General features: G+C 42.9%; 1 protein-coding gene across 2 annotated transcripts in view; it reads left to right on the top strand.

Annotated features, from left to right (window-relative positions):
• Positions 1 to 23,735, top strand: part of LOC143773514 (gonadotropin-releasing hormone II receptor-like) — a 140,992-nt gene that overhangs the window by 110,520 nt on the left and 6,737 nt on the right. For both annotated transcript variants that reach the window (XM_077260933.1, XM_077260934.1), the window contains exon 3: positions 19,856 to 20,060. In XM_077260933.1, coding sequence (XP_077117048.1) covers positions 19,856 to 20,060 — 205 coding nt within the window. The remainder of the gene's footprint in view (positions 1 to 19,855; positions 20,061 to 23,735) is intronic.

Genomic DNA, 23,735 nt, shown 5'->3' with positions numbered 1-23,735 from the left:
ATGCGTCACAGGTCGGGAAGGCACCGACTTTCATGACGCATACGCTGTGTCACAGGTCGGGAAGGGGTTAAAGTAATTTCTGGATGGTGTTTTGATAGGGTTTTCAGCTGACCATGAAAGTGTCCTTTCTGTCTTCTGCTATGTAGTAAGTGGACCTCAAATTTGCTAAGCCTATTTTCATACTACGTTTGTTATTTCATCTTAATTCACCGCCAATACATGTGGGGGGCCTCTGTCTCCTTTCGGGGTATTTCTCTAGAGGTGAGCTAGGACTTATATTTTCCTCTGCTAGCATTATTTAGTCCTCCGGCTGGTGCTGGGCATCTAGAATCAACGTAGGCATGCTACCCGGCCACTGCTAGTTGTGCGTTAGGTTTAGTTCATGGTCAGCTCAGTTTCCATCTTCCAAGAGCTAGTTCCTATATATGCTGATGCTATGATCTCTTGCCATTGAGATCATGACAGGTTTGAATGGCAACTAAAGGTAACCTGTGATCTCTTTGCTTGTAATCAGTGTGAGTGCATAAAATCTGAGTGAGTTTCTGGGATCCCCAGACAGACTCTTGCATCTTTCTTCCAGCCACTGACGTTTCTGGATTGTGAGTCATGGTAAAAGCAAAAAAATTGTCAACGGATCTACAGGAAAAAGAACAGGAAAGGGATACAAAAAGATATCCAAGGAATTGATAATGACAGTCAGCAGCATTCAAACTATGATTAACAAATGGAAAATCTGGGGCTCTGTAAAAACAAAACCACGGTCAGGCAGACCAACAAAAATTTCATCCACAACTGCCAGGAAAATTGTTCGGGATGCAAAGAAAAACTCACAAATAACATCAGCTGAAATATAAGACTCTGAAAACTAGCGGTGTTGCTGTTTCAAGATGCACAATAAGGAGGTACTTGAAGAAAAATGGGCTGCATGGTCGAGTCGACAGAAGAAAGCCATTACCATGCAAATGCCACAAAGTATCTCACCTACAATACGCAAACAGCACAGAGACAAACCTCAAAACTTCTGGAACAAGGTAATTTGGAGTGATGAAACCAAATTGAACTTTTTGGCCACAACCATAAACGTTACATTTGGAGAGAGGTCAACAAGGCCTACGATAAAAGGAACACCATTCCTACTGTAAGGCACGGAGGTGGATTGCTGATGTTTTGGAGATGTGTGAGCTACAAAAGGCACAGGAAACTTGGTCAAAGTTGAAGGAAAGATGAATGCAGCACATTATCAGCAAATACTGGAGGCAAATTTGTAATCATCAGCCCGGAAGCTGCCCATGGGACGTACTTGGATGTTCCAACATTTCAACGATTCAAAACACAAGGCCAAATCGACCTGTCATTGGCTATAGCAGATCAAAGTGAAAGTTTCAGTCTCCTGACCTAAATATCATTAAGCCATTCTGGGGAGATCTCAAGCACGCAGTTCATGCTAGACAGCCCAGGAATTTACAGGAACTGGAGGCTTTTTGCCAAGAAGAGTGGGCAGCTTTACCATCTTAAAAAATAAAGACCCTTATCTACAACTGCCACAAACGACTCCAAGCTGTCATTGATGTTAGAGGGGGCAATATACGATATTAAGAAATGGGATATGTGAACTTTTGATCAGGGTCATTTAAATGTTTTGGGCTGCCATTTTGGTTTAGAAAGAGAAAACACAGTAGTGTGACAATAAATGGCTTCACCAAACCACTAACCATGAGTAGAGAAAAAGTTTTGGTGTTATCATTCACACTGTCTGAAAAAGGCCAAAAAAGCAAAAATTCTGCAGGGGTATGTAAACTTTTGAGCACAACTGTATACAGAACATAATCTATCTGAATCACCATACTCTCTGCACTGGTCCCCAGAATAAAGTGGGAACCGTGTGTCAAATTGAGAGCAGCGCTTGCCAATAGATGCTACTGTGCATGCTCCACTGCCGGCACCATTTTGTTGAAGCAATTTTTTTTGAATATTAGAAGCACTAGTACAGTATTTGAAATAGGAGGCAATCCACTGAAGGTTCAGTGACCTGTCATTTAAGCCTAGAATGATGATGATGAGGCCAGAGCACCAAAAAAGACCCGCCTACAGGCCGCCCTGGAGCATGAGCATTTAATTAACTCAAAACTGCAGACACGGGTTAAGCAAGAACCACAAGACGTATTTCTTCAATCCAGGTATCAGATTCGCTTTAAGGGGTTAGTGTTCCTTCTCAGTGGAGTGTGTGCACTTTTTAGCTACTTTGCCCATTTTTAGATGCTTTTGTACACACAATTCTACTTTTAAATACTTACAGTATATCACTATAACTTCTAATCCTGGAAACCAATTGATAGTTGCCTTATCCTGAAGAATTCCCATCATAGCCTATGTAAACCCCAATTACTAAAGGGATTTCTTATCAATACCACTGTAACTTTTTTTTGTAAAAGTGAGAAAAGAAAATGACAATAATGTTCCAGCTATGACATATTTATGAATGACTTGTCTGGGACATTACCCACAGCTGTTCTAACAGAACACTCTTACGTCCTTCCAGATAAAATTGTTACCATATAATAACATTAGAAAGTGTTCTGCAGATTCTTGGTTCTTGCAGAGTTGTACATGTACATAAAGGATATTTATGATTCTTCTACATTATAACAAGAGGTTCTAAAAACCATGGTCCCATTTGAAGACTGGGCCATTTACTCTTGATTTAAACCAAGCACACTTTCAGATTTTTTTTCATACATGGGATTTAAAGATCTATAATTTTTTTTCTTGTTTAGATATTCAATTAATTTTTTATTCTTTTTTTGTGACACATGGCGCTTCATTTTTATGTCACTGTCATGTTCTCTTTTTTTCTTGCTGATATTGATATATATATATATATATATATATATATGAGAATTAAGTGTCTGTTACACATTCTGTAAAAAATATTTCCATTTATTTAAAGTGAATGTTCTATTATCACATTAAATAAATAGATTTTATTAGACACATTTTTAATTGATTTTTCATTTATTTATGCATCTTTTTTCATAAAATAAGCAATTTACGTTACTATCCATATAAAAGAATATGTTTAAATATTCCACTTTTCCCAATGGACAATTGAGCACGCACAGTAGGCTGATTATTTCTTTCAGCTCATCACTGCAATGGTGGAAGGAGGTCATTTTGTGGCAGGGCTGAAAATGAGCGGAAGTGGGGTTTTTGTGATTAAGTTAATTTTCATGGCAAAGAATGACTTTCAATTTTTTTTGTAATTTATCTGATCACTCTTCATAGCAATCTAATGCAAATTGCCACTGCAAGGGTACATTCCCACGATCACAAAGTAGCAGCCACTTTGGACGCAGTGCAGGTTTGCTGCGTCCAAAGCGCTGCCTTCTATTTAACACAGGTAAATCTGCATGTGTTCACTGAACCACGGATTTACCACATTCAGTATATTCTATTGATGCAATTTCTCTTATGGAGACTAGCATCTCCGCAAGCGAAATTGACATGCTACCGTCTGGAAAGACGCCCCTTATGTCAGTATCCGTGGGCATGTGTGGACGCATAGTGGACATGCTGTAACATCTGGCCACTGCAGGTTTGACACCGGACAAGTACGCAGCATCAAACCCGCAGCAATTCCTGATCGTGGGCACGTACCCTAAAAAGTGAAGCTTTAACTTTGTGAAAAACAAAATTTGCGTCACTCTCATAACTTTTGGTCATGACTGAACATAAAGATATGGCTCTGTATGCATTCTCCTTTCATACCCTATTCTTTATTGGTAGGGGGGGACATAGGTACAGTATATAAACTAATAGTTTGTGGCAGTTCACTAAAGAGCAACTGATTTATTGCAACTGAAATAAAGCACACAAACAACAAAGAATTGACCATGCAAAAAGGTGTATTCTTCAAATACTGTTGCCCTAAATTAAAAAAGAACAAAACCTATTAAGAACTGATTTACTGATATACATAATTTTAGCTAAAAAGAAACTTAAGGTGGGTTTACACTAGTTGATGGCCTTCGATAAAACATTGCCTATCGGCTGCATGTTTGCCTATCAGTGGTCGTTTAATATTCTGTTTCGACACGGCGACCATATTTCCCATGCGCACAGAACAATAGTAATAGATCGTTCTGTGTCATGATTCTCAATGGCGAGAGAACATAGCCCAGCAAATATGAGAACTAGCTCTTGGAAGATGGAAACTATACTGACCATGAACTAAACCTGCCGCACAACTAGAAGTGGCCGGGTAGCATGCCTACGTTTTTTTATCCCTAGATGCCCAGCGCCAGCCGGAGAACTACCTAATCCTAGCAGAGGAAAAGACAGTCCTGGCTCACCTCTAGAGAAATTTTCCCAAAAGGCAGACAGAGGCCCCCACATATATTGGCGGTGATTTAAGATGAAATGACAAACGCAGTATGAAAATAGGTTTAGCAAAATCGAGGTCCGCTTACTAGATAGCATCAAGACAGAAAGGGCACTTTCATGGTCAGCAGAAAACCCTATCAAAACACCATCCAGAAATTACTTTAAGACTCTAGCATTAACTCATAACACCAGAGTGGCAATTTCCGCTCACAAGAGCTTTCCAGACACAGTAACGAAACAGCAGCTGTGAACAGGAACAAAATGCAAAAACACACAAGGACAAAAGTCCAACTTAGCTGGGGGTTGTCTAGTAGCAGGAACAAGCACAGAAAGGCTACTGATACATTGTTGACCGGCATGAAACTGACAGAGGAGCAAGGTTATATAGCGACTCCCACATCCTGATAGGAGCAGGTGAACAGAGGGGATGATGCACACAAGTTAAATTCCACAAGTGGCCACCGGGGGAGCCCAGAATCCAATTTCACAACAGTACCCCCCCTCAAGGAGGGGGCACCGAACCCTCACCAGAACCACCAGGGCGATCAGGATGAGCCCTATGAAAGGCACGGACAAGATCGGAGGCATGAACATCAGAGGCAGTGACCCAAGAATTATCCTCCTGACCGTATCCCTTCCATTTGACCAGATACTGGAGTTTCCGTCTGGAAACACGAGAGTCCAAGATCTTTTCCACAACGTACTCCAACTCACCCTCAACCAACACCGGAGCAGGAGGCTCAACGGAAGGCACAGCTGGTACCTCATACCTGCGCAACAATGACCGATGAAAAACATTATGAATCGAAAAGGATGCAGGGAGGTCCAAACGGAAGGACACAGGGTTAAGAATCTCCAATATCTTGTACGGGCCGATGAACCGAGGCTTAAACTTAGGAGAAGAAACCCTCATAGGGACAAAACGAGAAGACAACCACACCAAGTCCCCAACACAAAGCCGAGGACCAACACGACGACGGCGGTTGGCAAAAAGCTGAGTCTTCTCCTGGGACAACTTCAAATTGTCCACCACCTGCCCCCAAATCTGATGCAACCTCTCCACCACAGCATCCACTCCAGGACAATCCGAAGATTCCACTTGACCGGAGGAAAATCGAGGATGAAACCCCGAATTACAGAAAAACGGGGACACCAAGGTGGCAGAGCTGGCCCGATTATTGAGGGCGAACTCCGCCAAAGGCAAAAAAGCAACCCAATCATCCTGATCCGCAGACACAAAACACCTCAAATATGTCTCCAAGGTCTGATTAGTCCGCTCGGTCTGGCCATTAGTCTGAGGATGGAAAGCAGACGAAAAAGACAAATCTATGCCCATCCTAGCACAGAATGCCTGCCAAAATCTAGACACGAATTGGGTCCCTCTGTCAGAAACGATATTCTCCGGAATACCATGCAAACGAACAACATTTTGAAAAAACAGAGGAACCAACTCGGAAGAAGAAGGCAACTTAGGCAAGGGAACCAGATGGACCATCTTAGAGAAACGGTCACACACCACCCAGATGACAGACATCTTCTGAGAAACAGGCAGATCCGAAATAAAATCCATCGAGATGTGCGTCCAAGGCCTCTTCGGGATAGGCAAGGGTAACAACAATCCACTAGCCCGAGAACAACAAGGCTTGGCCCGAGCACAAACGTCACAAGACTGCACAAAGCCTCGCACATCTCGTGACAGGGAAGGCCACCAGAAGGACCTTGCCACCAAATCCCTGGTACCAAAGATTCCAGGATGACCTGCCAACGCAGAAGAATGAACCTCAGAGATGACTCTACTGGTCCAATCATCAGGAACAAACAGTCTACCAGGTGGGCAACGATCAGGTCTATCCGCCTGAAACTCCTGCAAGGCCCGCCGCAGGTCTGGAGAAACGGCAGACAATATCACTCCATCTTTAAGGATACCTGTGGGCTCAGAATTACCAGGGGAGTCAGGCTCAAAACTCCTAGAAAGGGCATCCGCCTTAACATTCTTAGAACCCGGTAGGTAAGACACCACAAAATTAAACCGAGAGAAAAACAACGACCAGCGCGCTTGTCTAGGATTCAGGCGCCTGGCAGACTCAAGGTAAATTAAATTTTTGTGGTCAGTCAATACCACCACCTGATGTCTGGCCCCCTCAAGCCAGTGACGCCACTCCTCAAAAGCCCACTTCATGGCCAAAAGCTCCCGATTCCCAATATCATAATTCCGCTCGGCGGGCGAAAATTTACGGGAAAAAAAAGCACAAGGTCTCATCACGGAGCAGTCGGAACTTCTCTGCGACAACACCGCCCCAGCTCCGATTTCAGAAGCGTCGACCTCAACCTGAAAAGGAAGAGCAACATCAGGCTGACGCAACACTGGGGCGGAAGAAAAGCGGCGCTTGAGCTCCCGAAAGGCCTCCACAGCATCAGGGGACCAATCAGCAACATCAGCACCCTTCTTAGTCAAATCAGTCAATGGTTTTACAACATCAGAAAAACCAGCAATAAATCGACGATAAAAGTTAGCAAAGCCCAAAAATTTCTGAAGACTCTTAAGAGAAGAGGGTTGCGTCCAATCACCAATAGCCTGAACCTTGACAGGATCCATCTCGATGGAAGAGGGGGAAAAAATGTATCCCAAGAAGGAAATCTTCTGAACCCCAAAAACACACTTAGAACCCTTCACACACAAGGAATTAGACCGCAAAACCTGAAAAACCCTCCTGACCTGCTGGACATGAGAGTCCCAGTCATCCGAAAAAATCAGAATATCATCCAGATACACAATCATAAATTTATCCAAATAATCGCGGAAAATGTCATGCATAAAGGACTGGAAGACTGAAGGGGCATTTGAAAGACCAAAAGGCATCACCAAATACTCAAAATGGCCCTCGGGCGTATTAAATGCGGTTTTCCACTCATCCCCCTGCTTGATTCGCACCAAATTATACGCCCCACGGAGATCAATCTTAGAGAACCACTTGGCCCCCTTTATACGAGCAAACAAATCAGTAAGCAGTGGTAACGGATATTGATATTTAACCGTGATTTTATTCAAAAGTCGATAATTAATACACGGCCTCAAAGAGCCGTCTTTCTTAGACACAAAGAAAAAACCGGCTCCTAAGGGAGATGACGAAGGACGAATATGTCCCTTTTCCAAGGACTCCTTTATATATTCTCGCATAGCAGCGTGTTCAGGCACAGACAGATTAAATAAACGACCCTTAGGGTATTTACTACCCGGAATCAAGTCTATGGCACAATCGCACTCCCGGTGCGGAGGTAGTGAACCAACCTTGGGTTCTTCAAAAACGTCACGAAAGTCAGACAAGAATTCAGGAATCTCAGAGGGAATAGATGATGAAATGGAAACCAAAGGTACGTCCCCATGAGTTCCTTTACATCCCCAGCTTAACACAGACATAGCTCTCCAGTCGAGGACTGGGTTATGAGATTGCAGCCATGGCAATCCCAGCACCAAAACATCATGTAGATTATACAGCACCAGAAAGCGAATAACCTCCTGGTGATCCGGATTAACACGCATAGTCACTTGTGTCCAGTATTGTGGTTTATTACTAGCCAATGGGGTGGAGTCAATCCCTTTCAGAGGTATCGGAGCCTCCAATGGCTCCAAATCATACCCACAGCGTTTGGCAAAGGACCAATCCATAAGACTCAAAGCAGCGCCAGAGTCGACATAGGCGTCCGCGGTAATAGATGACAAAGAACAAATCAGGGTCACAGATAGAATAAACTTAGACTGTAAAGTGCTAATTGAAACAGACTTGTCAGGCTTCTTAGTACGCTTAAAGCATGCTGATATAACATGAGTTGAATCACCACAATAGAAGCACAACCCATTTTTTTGTCTAAAATTCTGCCGCTCGCTTCTGGACAGAATTCTATCACATTGCATATTTTCTGGCGTTTTCTCAGTAGACACCGCCAAATGGTGCACAGGTTTGCGCTCCCGCAGACGCCTATCGATCTGAATAGCCATCGTCATGGACTCATTCAGACTCGCAGGCACAGGGAACCCCACCATAACATCCTTAATGGCATCAGAGAGACCTTCTCTGAAAATCGCCGCCAGGGCGCACTCATTCCACTGAGTAAGCACAGACCATTTGCGGAATTTTTGGCAGTATATTTCAGCTTCATCTTGCCCCTGAGACAAGGACATCAAGGCCTTTTCTGCCTGAAGCTCTAAATGAGGTTCCTCATAAAGCAACCCCAAGGCCAGAAAAAACGCATCCACATTGAGCAACGCAGGATCCCCTGGTGCCAATGCAAAAGCCCAGTCTTGAGGGTCGCCCCGGAGCAAGGAAATTACAATCCTGACCTGCTGTGCAGGGTCTCCGGCAGAGCGAGACTTCAGGGACAAAAACAATTTGCAATTATTTTTAAAATTTTGAAAGTGAGATCTATTCCCCGAGAAGAATTCAGGCAAAGGAATTCTAGGCTCAGACATAGGTGCATGAACAACAAAATCTTGCAAATTTTGTACCTTTGTGGCGAGATTATTCAAACCTGTAGCTACACTCTGAAGATCCATTTGAAACAGGTGAACACAGAGCCATTCAAGGATTAGAAGGAGAGGAAGAGAGGAAGGCTGCAGTATAGGCAGACTAGCAAGTGATTCAATTAAGAGCACACTCAGAACTAGAGGGAAAAAAAAAAAAAAAAAAAAAAATTGTAGCAGACTTCTTATTTCTCTCCTTTCTCAGCCAGTAATTTAACCCTTTTTTGGGCCGGTCAAACTGTCATGATTCTCAATGGCGAGAGAACATAGCCCAGCAAATATGAGAACTAGCTCTTGGAAGATGGAAACTATACTGACCATGAACTAAACCTGCCGCACAACTAGAAGTGGCCGGGTAGCATGCCTACGTTTTTTTATCCCTAGATGCCCAGCGCCAGCCGGAGAACTACCTAATCCTAGCAGAGGAAAAGACAGTCCTGGCTCACCTCTAGAGAAATTTTCCCAAAAGGCAGACAGAGGCCCCCACATATATTGGCGGTGATTTAAGATGAAATGACAAACGCAGTATGAAAATAGGTTTAGCAAAATCGAGGTCCGCTTACTAGATAGCATCAAGACAGAAAGGGCACTTTCATGGTCAGCAGAAAACCCTATCAAAACACCATCCAGAAATTACTTTAAGACTTTAAGACTCTAGCATTAACTCATAACACCAGAGTGGCAATTTCCGCTCACAAGAGCTTTCCAGACACAGTAACGAAACAGCAGCTGTGAACAGGAACAAAATGCAAAAACACACAAGGACAAAAGTCCAACTTAGCTGGGGGTTGTCTAGTAGCAGGAACAAGCACAGAAAGGCTACTGATACATTGTTGACCGGCATGAAACTGACAGAGGAGCAAGGTTATATAGCGACTCCCACATCCTGATAGGAGCAGGTGAACAGAGGGGATGATGCACACAAGTTAAATTCCACAAGTGGCCACCGGGGGAGCCCAGAATCCAATTTCACAACAGTTCTGTGTGCATAGGCTGTCAGTGTTCTTGGTAGCATATTTCAATTTTTCACTGGACAATGCCAAGAACGATGATTTTTAAGAAAGTTTTAAAAATTATTTCATTTGACAATTGTTTTGTTTGTTCTTCGGGTGATTGACAGTCTGTTAGCTGATCAGGAAACAAGCAACGCACAGTACCGATATCAGCTAGTCTGAATAGACCCTTAGGGCATGTCAACATGAACTACTTTTCTGTGCTTCAAAATCCACATAAAAACATCTTTAAATATTATTTTAATAATTATCAGTGATGTGGTTTTTGAAGAGGATCCGTTTCAAAATTCACACCAAAATACTCCATGTGAGCAAACTGTACGCTTAGACTAATCAGTCTGAAAATGCGTCAAATTTACCATGGTTCCTTTTGTTTGATAGATCTGGTGCATCTTGCTGCTTTTCTCAAACGTTACTACACCTCTTCATTAGCTTACTTTGTGCTATTTATTTGGCGCACGTTAGCACATGTTAAACCAAGACCTGTTCACATAGCTGCAGCCCTTCATACTGTAAATGTAGTGCAAGGAACATCTACGAGGTTGTTAGCACATACTCTTTCCGGATTTTGGAGCATTTAGCTCCGCAAAACCTCCAAAGTATTTCTCTTTTGCAGACATTCATGTCAATATTAAAATCAATTAAACTTTTCCTATAAAGGCATTCAATTTCAATAGAACCATTTTCAGTCATTTAGAAATAAAGTGAAAATGTTTTTTTTGGAAGGAGAAATGTCAATTAATTCTTCCTAGTTTGATACTTTGTGATTATAGCACTATTCACTGATGTCTATAGGGAGACTAAGAGAACCTCTTATTCCTTTCTATGAAAAAGAATGTGGTTGTCAACTTTTTTTTCAACATGAATTCACAGATTCCATTGTATAAGGTGTGTGGGAGTCCTGAATGCCTCATCAAAATGTAAAGTGGCTGCACGGCAAACCAAGCATAGAAATTCTGCAATGTACTTTAAAAGATTGTCCACGGAAGGTGCCTCCACATTCATTCACTGCCTCCTTCTCTCATCCACACTGACAATAATATTCTCCAAAATCCAGCAGATCCATTATGTCTGCAGTTTTTCCGAGCATTCTTCTTTAAATTCTATGTATCACTGTTGTCTACGTTTATCATACGGCTGCTTGATGTAGATATCAATTGATTTGTGGCTGACTATGGAACTCTGTAATCAACCAAGCTTCCCTGGCAGCTCTATAGAAAATCAAGCCTGTAATGGTATTTGTGAGATTCAGCATCGTAGCGTAAAATAATGAATGTTGTATTCTATCAATCAACAAGTCATTACAAAATTAATACTAAATGCAGCCATTATTCTCCTATTAATTGGGTAACCTGAGACTAATTGTAGCCAATGTATCCACACTTATGTCACTAACAGTACACACTATGTAGACCAACCACAGTGCTCCATTGAGTACCAGCAACAGTGTCACCATTAGAGCCTGCCACACTGTGATCCAGGTGCTACGGCATTGATAGGCAAGAAAGGTCATTCACAACACTAATCGGCAGCACAGTGGCTCAGTGGTTAGCACTGTAACTTTGCAGCACTGGGATCCTTGGTTCAAACACCACCAAGGACAACATCTGCAAGGAGTCTGTATGTTCGCCCCGTGTTTGTGTGGGTTTCCTCCAGGTTCTCCTATTTCCACCCACACTGCAAAGACATACTGGTAGGGAATTTAGATTGTGAGCCCCAATGGGGACCGTGATAATAATAATGCACCGCAAAATATGATGGCGCTATAAATCTGCATGTGTACCCTGAACCACGGATTTGCCACATTCAGTATATTCTATTGATGCATATTGTATAAGTAAGGCATAATAGTAAGTGGTGAGGTGACTTAACTTTTCTATGCTATATCCCAACCCAACATTTTACATTAAATGCTTCTTTTTTTCATTTTAAGCAGGATCCTTAGAACAGAACCCATATTAACAATAATAGATGAAACCCTATACCCAGTGGTGAGGGGGTCTATGTTAGCAAGGGATACTCCCATAATTATGAAAACACACAGAAGGAAAAAAGTGCAAAAATTATCCCATATAAAATATATCAAAAGTTTTTTCAAGGAATGCAATACAAAAGACTAAATTACACAAATCACATAAAAAGACAAAGTGGATAGTTGATTAACACAAGTGTAAAGCACATGGTCCCAAAAATAGGTAAAGTGGATGGGGGAAACCGAATAATAGCAGCAAGTCTAATAAAGTGCCAGTGCTCATGCAGTAATTACTCCCATGCGGAAAAAGTACTAGTTCATATACCACATGCATAAAATATACTGTATATGTAAAAAGGATATATACCACCACTTAAGTAATGAGGTGGATATCACTTTAAGGGAGCGAAAATTGCAAAACCCTGCCACATTCAGTTCTTACCCATTATATCCACCTGGCACCAGATGCTGCCAGCCCCAACGTGCGTCCTTCCTGTGGGCTTCCTCGGGGTTGCTATTTTTCGGTTTCCCCCATCCACAATACCTAAATTTTTGATATATTTTTATATGGTATAATTTTTACTGTTTTTTTCGCTTTGTCTAAGATGAAGGCACATTTTGGGACAGATTTATTAATACAGTCCTAAATTTAGACAGCAATGTAAGTTTACCCTATATATGAAAAGAGACTCCTGTGGCAAATATTGCTATATCTGATACTTTTTTCCCAAAATGTTTCTGGTTATAATTCATTGAAAATTGTTGTAATATATATTACAAAATGTATTCACTAGAAACTAGTTGTAATTTATGCAAGTAATGACTTTACAAATGTACACTCCTTTTTTTTTCTTTTCATCTCTCTGCCTCCCCTTTAATGACAAGATAATTAAGACTTTGTTGGGAGACGAACTTCACACCCTATCGCTGTAAAAATACACACAAGTCCAAGCCCCAATGGATCTGTTGGTCCATCTTTGATATAACACCTGGCTGGGAATGGTGTTTGCTTTCCTTTTCCCATCCAGCTGCATATGAAACATATTAACTGATGGTAACCTTTTTTCAACACTTTTGATAAAAGCGTACATCCTATACTGGTCTTGAAAGACCATTCAGAATGTTTTCCTACCTCTCCTCAGTCCTGCACAACATATCGCGTGAGAACATCATCACTGATGTGACAGCTCGCTAAACTATCTGGATAATCGTGGGACATGGCCATTAATAGACGGAAAGGTGAGCATAACTTTGCTTTTTTATTTTCATTTTTGCTGAATAAATGGGTAAAAGTTGGTCGGGGAGTTTTTATCTCAAATAAAGGAGTCTGTGTGTTTATTTCAATTAAAGGAATTTACTCCGTCTTTGTCTTTATTAAATTAGACAACGGGGTTAGTAATGAGGTCGTTTTATAGGTGCCTCTCTATGACTAACCCATGGGCTTGCTGTCAGTGGCCATAAAATAGCTGACATCTACCCCACTTGCTTCTGCACTAGGCCAAGTGGGAAGAGAGAGGCTAAGAGCTGAGGGCTGATATTCTTAGTTTGGTAGGGGCCAATATCCATGGCCCCTTCCTAGGCTATTAATATCAGCCAGCAGCTGTCTGATTAGCCTTTCTGCTTCATAATTATAAGAGGGACCCACATTATTTTTTGGGGGGTCTCCCCTATAATAACCGGTAAAGGCTAAGCAAACAACTGTGAGCTGATATTAATAGCCTGCGAACCTTTATGGCTATTGGCCCCTTCACATAAAATTAAAATCAGCCCCCTCCCATTGGTTTCCATCAGCAGGTTATGAAAATTATGGGAGACCTCAAGCCCTGTTTTATTATTTATGTATTTATTTGAAAGAAAAACAAGCACGCAAAGCATTGATTCGAAATCGCACTGACATATATCTATCTATCATCGATCATGTTCCTCATCTCTATCTATCTCCATCTTTGAACATCTTTAATACATAAAACTCTACAATATTTATGCTGCATTTCATTCTATAGGTGTCACACTGACAGCCCACGGACACACAGACACGGACAGCACACAGACACACAGATGTCACATGGACACGGACCACGGATTTCCACAGTACTGGTTTTTCCTGTTCAGGAATCACCAAGGCATGTGAAGGAGTCCTAATGTGCAGCATAAATGTGGTCCAAAATGTTATGTAAAATGTTATCAATAAAAGCTTCAACCGAATGAAAAAAGAAAGTCACTACTCAGGTTGCCATCTGTCAATTGAAATATAGGGGGCTTCCACGTTACTGGTAGTACAAAGGCTCTGGAAAAGCAAATTGGCTCATTGCACCCCCAAAAGAAATCCAGTGAATTGTGCACTCACACAACCAAATGCCCCCTCCATTCTGAGCCCCACAATGTGCGTAGGCCACGGTTAGTGTCTACATGTTTGGAATTTCTGTAGTGGCGAGAGTTTGATTACCGTATTTTCCGGCGTATAAGACGACTGGGCGTATAAGACGACCCCCCAACTTTACCAGTTAAAAAATAAAATCTTCTTAAAAGTCGGGGGTCTTCTTATACACCCTATGTCGTCTTATAGGGCCGGTGAATATGTGCCTTTTGGGGGGGGGGAGTGATCCTGATGAGGACGAGGGGGCGTCTCACAGGAAAGTGAGTATCCCCCATTACCTTATCATAGCGCTGCAGCGTGGGGTCTCTGTGCTGGGAGCGGCGGCTGCTGTGCTGTGCTGTGCTGTGCTGTGGCGGCTCCTCTTCTGCAGTGTGGGGCCTCTGGTGCTGTGGGGCGGTGGCGGCGGCGTATCTTCATACAGTCGGGGCTCCTCCGGCATCTCAAAGACTGGAAGCCCCGCCGGCAACTCCATGGGTACAATGCGGTCAGGTGGCCTCCGGGAAAATGGCCGCTGCTCAGATTCAGATCTCGTCCCGAGATCTCGGGAGACGAGATCTGAATCTGAGCAGTGGCCATTTTCCCGGAGGCAGCTCAATAGGTGCGATGCGGTGGCCCGGCCGCTGGGGGCTGCGCATGCTCAGATTCAGATCTCAACGAGATCTGAATCTAAGCAGCGGCCATTTTCCCGGAGGCCAGCGCATTGTACCGATGGAGTTGCCGGCGGGGCTTCCAGGCTGAGATGCCGGAGGAGCCCCGACTGCATGAAGATACGCCGCCGCCGCCACCGCCCCACAGGCCCCACACTGCAGAAGAGGAGCCGCCACAGCACAGCAGCCGCCGCCGCTCCCAGCACAGAGACCCCACGCTGCAGCGCTATGATAAGGTAATGGGGGATACTCACTTTTCTGTGAGACGCCCCCTCGTCGTCATCAGGATCACTCCCCCCCCCACCCACCATATACACCCGGCGTACAAGGCGATTCCCGGCGTACAAGACGACCCCCGACTTTTAAGAAGATTTTCAGGGGTTAAAAAGTCGTCTTGTACGCCGGAAAATACGGTATTTTACAGGGTCCATGTCTCCAGAAGCACATACTGGGTACAATGTATGGGTACAATAATGTATGGGTACTACAATATACTGGGTACTACAACTTATGCGCACTAGATTGTACAGGCACTACAATAATAGATTTGCAGTTTGCACTCAGCAACATCCACCGTTGCTTGTTTCTGGCAAACACCCATGGAGTCAAAATCGTCACTTGCACCTGTAGATACATTCCCAGAGGAGTGTTATTTTCAAAATGTAGTCACTTGAGGGGGGATTATGTTCTTCTGGCACTCAGGGGCTCTGTATATGGAGTCCACAAACTATTCTGCAATAATTTGTTCTCCAAGAGTCAAATAGCGCTCCATCCCTCCTGAGTCTTGCTGTGTGGCTAAGTAGTACAGTACAGATGCATATGGGGTATTGCCACATTTAGCAGAAAGTGTGTGCCATTTTTACATATTTCCCCATGTGACAATGTAAAATTCCCAAATTGCGATATTTTCACAAATAAACGCAAAAAACTTCAACCTAAATTTACCTCTAACATGAAGTATAATGTGTCACAAAAAAATAATCTTAGAATCACTGGGATTTGTTGAAGTGCTCTAGAGCTATTACCACATAAAATGACACTGGTCAGAATTGTAAAATGTGGCCTGGTCAAGAAGGTGAAACCAGGCTCGGAGGTGAAAAGGTTAAACCATGGCTAACTTAAATATTGTAACCTACAATGTGAAAAGTATACACATCCCTCAAAGGAGATTGTAAATTCTGAGATTTTTGGAAAAAATGAAATAGATATTGCTTTTCTTCAAGAGACCTGTCACGCACCCAGCACGGTACTTACAGACAGGTCCGTGCGGGTGTCCTGAGCTGGGGTGAAAGTATACCGGGTACGCAATCAGGGATCTTGGAGGAGTGGTGTAGCCGTGGTAAAGATAAGTATTTCAGATGAACAGGACCTTAAATATGTGACTGCCGGGGTAGTGTCTGGGGGTGGAGCCAAACCCCGGAGTCCCGGAGAGCTAGACACTGCTGGGTGAAGCAGGAGAAGTGTCAGACAGGCGAAAGTCAAAACCAGAGAATGGCACAAATAGCAGAAGGGGCAAACAGGAACGTGGTCAGGGACAAATGCCGAGGTCACAACCAGAGAGATAACGTGGTACCAGAGGGGTCAGACAAAGGGGGTAGTCTAAGGGCAAAGCAGGAGTCAAAAAACCAAGCACGCAAATAAACAGCACCAAGACAGCAGACAAACTCACAACAAGCGTCAGACCGGGTCATAACCAAATGAGCAACAAGATAACAGGCACAAGGCACAGGCACACAAAGGGTCAACCAACTCAGCCGAGGGCAGGAGCATAACTGACAGGGAGTGACCCAAAACGAGGCTATATAAAGGCTAACAAACGCCAAAGGGAGGCTGTAAACATTAACCCTTGAAACACCGAGCTACCTACACCAGCCAAACCATGACAAGACCCATTTTAAAAAAACCATACATTCCATTCACCAAAAAGAAAATTTATACTAGATGGTACAACTCAAGTTCACCATTTAAAAATAATAAAGGTGTCTCTATTGTGATTAGTAGAAAAATCCCCTTTACCTGTAAACATGGTAACTGAGATGATGATGGAAGATTTATTTTTCTGAAATGCATGATCCACAATACATTTATACTCTGGTACATATTTACAGTATGCTCCAAATGCGCAAACCGCCAATACTTCTTTAAAAAATATTCACATCACTCAGCAAATCTTCTGAAGGCATACAGATAGTAGGAGTAAACTTTACCCTACCTATATACCCTCCATTAGACACCTCTGATAGTCATTCATCTGTACCACTGAAGACATTCCGTTATATTAAAAAAAAATCTATGGCAAAGCTGCGTTAGATTGACAATTGGAAACAATTACATCCAACAACTAAGGGCTATTCCTTTTTTTCCTCAGTATATAATAAGTATTCAAGAATATATTTAATAGATTTATTCTTACTACACCACTTTCTGAATACAGTTAAGAAAGCCTTTCATGATTCCATCATATACTTAGATTATGCCCCAGTATTTCTTAATATCATTTTGAACCCTCAAAAGAAATGTCCATTGGATTGCAAAATGAATAACATCCTTATAAATAACAATGAGTCCAAAGAATACATAAGAAACTATTTCAAATAAAACTTTCTCGAAGGTACATGTGACTAACATATTGGAGGCACATAAAGTTGTGCTGAAAGGCCTCCTTATTGAGTTAGGCTCTAGGAAAGAAAAAGAAAAAATAGTATCTAAATTAAATAAAATAAACTCTGGAAGAGAAACACAAAATAAAACAAACTCCAACAATAGAAAAAAAATCTCTTTAGATTTAGAACAGAACTTCTTAAATAAAAAATCAGAAAAGCACTTATTTTATTCAAGATTCAAATACTATACAAGGGTTAACAAATAACTATACATAGCCCTTCACACTGTCATTGGCTCACCAATAGCCATCCAAGCAGTATAAATGGTCCACACACAGATCTCCAAATAGTACAATTGTTCCACCACATTGCTCTCTAAACAGTATAATGGCCTCCACACAGACTTCCATACAGTTTTACCTCCATACAGTATACTGACACCCACACAGCCCTCCGAATAGAATAATTGCCACCACACAGTATGAAAGCCCCCCACATAGCTCTCCAAGTAGTATAATGGACCCCACATAGCCTTCCAAATAGTATAATGGTTCCCATATAGCCCTCTAAATAGTATAATGGCTCCCATGTAACCCTCCAAATAGTATAAAGGCCCTCCAAATAGTATAATGACCGTCACAATGTACTCATTGATTTAAAAAAAAATGCTTACCCCTCTCCAAATATTTAGAATTGAGAGTCCTCAGTGGTTGATACCTTTTAATGGCTAACTGAAAAGATGGTAACAAATTGCAAGATTTCGAGACTACACAGGTCTCTTCATCAGGCAAAGACTAAAAGAAATTCTGAAGAATCATATTTATGCACAACATAGCACAGAACAAAAAAAAAAACATGTATAAGACAGGTGACATGAAGCAGAATTACCATGAGTGATAAACAGTTGTGTCCATAAATATTGGGCCAGTTCTTAGATAAGGAATGTTTTATTGTCCTCTGATTGGGGTCTGGTTCTGTTGTGATGACCCCACATAGTCTAAGGGGCAAGTTCCTTAGTTGATGTAAAAAGACCTGGGGGTCTGTATGTGGGGGAGACAGGGCAAAAGCTTAGAACAAGAATGAATTCTCACCGCCACACAATAAGAGAAAAAAGAATGGATCTACCTGTGGTAATACATTTTTGTCTCCCAAATCATAACATTATGGACATGAAATTACTTGTGTTAAAAGGTAGCTTCAAATCTAAGAGAGACAGGAGAGTCTGGGAATATAAACTGATGACGACCTTTGACAGTCTCACTGCAGGAATGAATGTGTCGCATGGATTTATGTCTTTTTACATCAACTAAGGAACTTGCCCCTCAGACCATGTGGGGTCATCACAACAGAACCAACCCCAATCAGAGGACAATAAAACATTCCTTATCTAAGAACTGGCCCAATATTTATGGACACAACTGTTTATCACCCATGGTAATTCTGCTTCATGTCACCTGTCTTATACATGTTTTTTTTTTTTTTGTTTTGTTTTCTGTGCTATGTTGTGCATAAATATGATTCTTCAGAATTTCTTTTAGTCTTTGCCCGATGAAGAGACCTGTGTAATTCTAAATATTTTTGTATCTACTGGCTAACACGGTACCAAGATATATATCTTTCCTGTACCTCTCTCCATTCACCTGCTGCTCCAGGCTGTAGCATGTGGTCTAAAGCTCTGCACAGCAGGCACAGTGTGGTGACATTATTGCATCAGAGCTCAGACGCACAGGGAGAATGTTAGAGCAGGGAGCTGATGGCTCGCTGTTCATTCATTGCTTTCAACTGGATCTGTATCTAGGATGCAGATACAGTTGAAAGTATGATGCCGGGTGTGTGGCAGTGTTGGAGCGGGCACTGAGATCCCCCCGACTAATGGATCCTATAGTGGCAGCATAATCTGCCGCTATTAGTGGTACACCACTGTCTTACAACCATTTGTTGATATGTGTAAATTTGGTATGTGATTTAGATTATTTCAGACATGTTTCTGCCTCTTTTTTGTGGACAATTGGTCTGCAAAAAGGCACACTTGATTTGGGCTATTTTCTATGATGGGTGTGTTCTATCCACAAAAACATGTAATAGAACATATCTGCAAAACTTAGAAGTGTCAATGGGATATTCGTTGACCTACTTTAGACCAATTTTGCACCAACTTTGTGGGACATTGCTTCATATCTTAAAACTATGGTCTTTCTTAATAAAACACAACCACTCAGCAAGGTGAAAAAGTGCATAGAGATTTGTAAATCTGCCCTTTTGCTTTTTTGGTGTTGCTGGAAATCATTACATTGATGTTGCATAGATAAAACAAGTCTTTTGTCTGTCTCCCCTTTCCTTCCAGCTCTTTCTGTTTCATACAGTAACAATCACTGAGCCACAGAACTTCACCCAGTGCACCACCAGAGGCAGTTTCCAGGAGCACTGGCAGGAAACAACCTACAACATGGTGAGCTTTGTGTGCCTCTTCCTGCTTCCTCTGCTGATCATGATTTTCTGTTATTCAAGAATTCTGCTGGAAATCTCAAAGCGCATGAGCAAGGGAACCTGTAAGTACTATGCTGAGATAAAACCATTACCATTGTAAGCTGGGATGTACGACTTCTCTTAGTAGTTCTGGGCCCCTCATGTGTACAGGTCACTAACGTTTATAGTGGGAATGCCATTAGTATCTAAGACACTAACTATGGGACGGGTAATGGGGCAACGTATCAGAAAATGGTATGTTTGTACTTCACATTACCTAAAATTAAAATAAGATGTTTTACTATTCAAAATCAGACGCTGTAGATACATCATTTGTATGACAGATGTAGATTTACATGTATCTTCTCTAATGTCCGATTTTCAACAATGAATCATTCTGGGCTAACACTGGACTTCTTATCTACCATATTGCGGTCAGAGAGAAGCCCTAGACTGTCACTTGTGAGTCAAAGGGACAAATTTATCAAAACTCTGCCCACTTGAACAGTTGACAGCTCTGCTTTACTTTTTCCAGGGTAGTTTAACGAATTAAAGCTGAGTTTTCGTTGGATGTTTGAGTGAAAATATATATATTATAATGGTCAAGGCAAGGGAAAGAGAGTGGACCCTCTGGACCGTGGGAAGACCTACCCCTGGGTGAGCGGACCTAGAGATGAACCGACCCCTATACAGGGACCGTAAGGGGCAGGCCCAGAGGTCACTTACCCACGGTGGAAGTACCGGGAGGGACGGCTCCCAGAAGGAGAAACGGAAGGCACCGATGAGGGACCCGGGTAGACTGAGAACAACTGGAGGCAGGAAACCGGGACGAAAAGAGACTGTGGAAAACAACAAAAAGGTGACGTAAGAAAACAAGACAAAAACAAAAGGGAATCCAAAAGGGACAATAAGGAGCAAAAAACGAAGAGGAGCGAAGCCAAGCACTGAACCAGATGGAACTGAGTACTAAGCACTAGCACAGGAAAGAAGGGCCAGAAGCACAGACAATGCCATGACAATCAGGCACCTAAGCGCTGGGGAGACCGCCTCTTATAGCAGAGGCAGAAGCGGGATTGGTTGTGGGAACTACTAACCTTGGACCCCAGGAAGTAGAATTAGGTACAATGCGCCTGCTCCTATTGACAAATCCTGAGCGCCTGCACAGACTCAGCATTCCCCCAGAGACAGAAGACCCCGGAAGTGAAGAGAAGTCACTGACATGCCCGGACCCGGAAGTGGAACGCCGGGAGCGTGCCGCTGCAGGGAGGGGGAGAGCGACAGAGCGACTGGAGCGCACAGCAGCTGGAGCAGACACCCCAGCAAGAGAGGAGGAGCGAACGCGCCCGGACTCAGCGTCAGGACTGCGGCGAGCAGCAGCAGCAGTAACAGTACCCCCTTCCTTACAACTCCCCCTACGTAAACTGGCAAAAAATTTGTTAAGAATACGAGGGGCATCAATGTTCTCCAAAGGCTCCCAAGATCTCTCCTCAGGGCCAAAACCCTTCCAATCAACCAAGAAAAAATCCTTTCCACTAATTTTCTTAACAGCTAAAATATCCCTCACCTTGAAAATGTTGTCAGTGCTGACTGGTTGCGAAGAAGAACTAGATGAAGGATGGAAGCGGTTAAAGATAACTGGTTTAAGTAGAGAGACATGAAAGGTATTGGGAATACGGAGCGAGGCAGGTAGTTTCAGCTTGTAGGTGACGTCGTTGACTCGATGCAGAATCTCAAAAGGACCAATGTAGCGTGGACCTAGCTTGTAGGATGGAATCTTGAGTCTGATGTATCTCGAAGAAAGCCAGACTTTGTCTCCGGGCATGAAAGGAGGGGAATCTAAGCGCTTCTTGTCGGCTTGTCTCTTCATTCTTAAAGATGCTCTATTGAGCGTCTTCTTAACCTCACCCCAGATCGTGGAAAACTTGCGAGCAAAGGAATCTGCGGCTGGGACTCCAGAGACTAAAGACACTGGTAGAGGCAAACCAGGATGCTGTCCGAACACAACAAAGAAAGGAGTCTTCGCTGAGGCTTCACTGGAGTGGTTATTGAAAGCAAACTCAGCCCAAGGAAGCAGATCGACCCAATCATTATGATGAGCATTGGTGAAGTGTCGCAGATAGGTGGCTAAAGTCTGGTTGGTTCGCTCAGCTTGACCATTAGTTTGAGGGTGATAGGCGGAAGAAAAATCCAGAGACATCTTTAGGAGTTTGCACAGAGCTCTCCAGAAGCGGGAAGTAAATTGTACTCCTCTGTCAGACACGCTGTGAAGAGGAAAGCCATGGAGTCTGAAAATGTTCTGGATGAATATCTTCACCAACTCAGGAGCAGAAGGTAAACCGGGTAGCGAAATGAAGTGAGCCATTTTGGAGAACCGGTCCACTACGACAAGGATGACTGTACATCCGGAGGAGCTTGGTAAGTCGGTAATGAAATCCATGGCAATATGCTGCCAAGGTACTGACGGAACTGGAAGAGGAAGGAGATTGCCAAAAGGTAACTGTCTGGGTACCTTGTTCCTGGCACAGGAAGGACAAGATGCGACAAATTCTCTGACATCCAGGCGTAATGTAGGCCACCAATAATACCGAGAGATGAGGAGGAAAGTCTTCTTCGAACCTGCATGACCAGCCAATTTAGAAGAATTACCCCAGGACAACACTCTCTCTTTGTCGCAGTCCAAGACGAGGGTTTTACCAGGTGGAGGAAGAATCATCTGTAACGGCGCCACGGTTATGACTTTGGAGGGACCTATAATGTATGCTGGCTGTTCCACAGTATCCGGCGGCTGGAAAGACCTAGACAGCGCATCTGCTTTGACGTTCTTGTTGCCGGGCCGAAAGCATAACTCAAATTCGAAACAGGCAAAAAATAGAGACCATCTGGCTTGTCGAGGATTTAGTCTTTGCGCAGTTTGCAGATACGCAAGATTTTTATGATCAGAGTAGATTACAAATGTATGTACAGATCCCTCTAACAGATACCTCCATTCCTCCAAAGCCAATTTGATGGCTAACAACTCACAATCTCCAATAGCATAGTTTAGTTCAGAAATCGAAAAAGCCTTGGAATAGAAGCCGCAGGGAACCACCCGACCTTCTGAAGTCCTTTGCGAGAGCACAGCTCCGGCACCCGTAGAAGAAGCGTCTACTTCCAGAATGAAGGGTTTATTAACTTCAGGGTGATGCAAGACTGGAGCGGAGGAAAAAGACTTCTTAAGAGATTCAAAGGAATTCTCAGCATCCGGGGTCCATGCTTTCGAACTGGAACTTTTACGGGTGAGAATGGAGAGAGGCTGGATCACAGACGAGAAATGCGGAATGAATTGCCTATAATAATTGGCAAACCCAATAAATCGTTGGATGGCTTTTACTCCACAGGGTCGCAGACAATTAAGTATGGCACTCACTTTTTCAGGATCCATCTTTATACCAGAATCCGAGATGATGTATCCTAGAAACGGCAAGGAGGTCTGTTCGAACAGACATTTCTCGTACTTGGCATACAGGTGGTTCTCTCTCAGATGTTGCAAGACTTTGCGAACACTTCTTCGATGAGATGGGAGATCTGAAGAAAAAACAAGGATGTCATCCAAATATACTACTACACAAGAGTAGAGAAGATCTCGGAATACATCATTGACGAATTCTTGAAAAACCACGGGGGCATTGCAAAGGCCAAAAGGCATAACCAAATACTCGTAGTGGCCGTCCCGAGTGTTAAAGGCGGTCTTCCATTTGTCACCAGAGCGTATAAGGATA

This window comes from Ranitomeya variabilis, chromosome 5, assembly GCF_051348905.1.
Source record: "Ranitomeya variabilis isolate aRanVar5 chromosome 5, aRanVar5.hap1, whole genome shotgun sequence".
NCBI lineage: Eukaryota > Metazoa > Chordata > Amphibia > Anura > Dendrobatidae > Ranitomeya > Ranitomeya variabilis.
The sequence above is the reverse complement of the archived record's forward strand: the minus strand, read 5'-3'. Positions and strand labels throughout refer to the sequence as shown.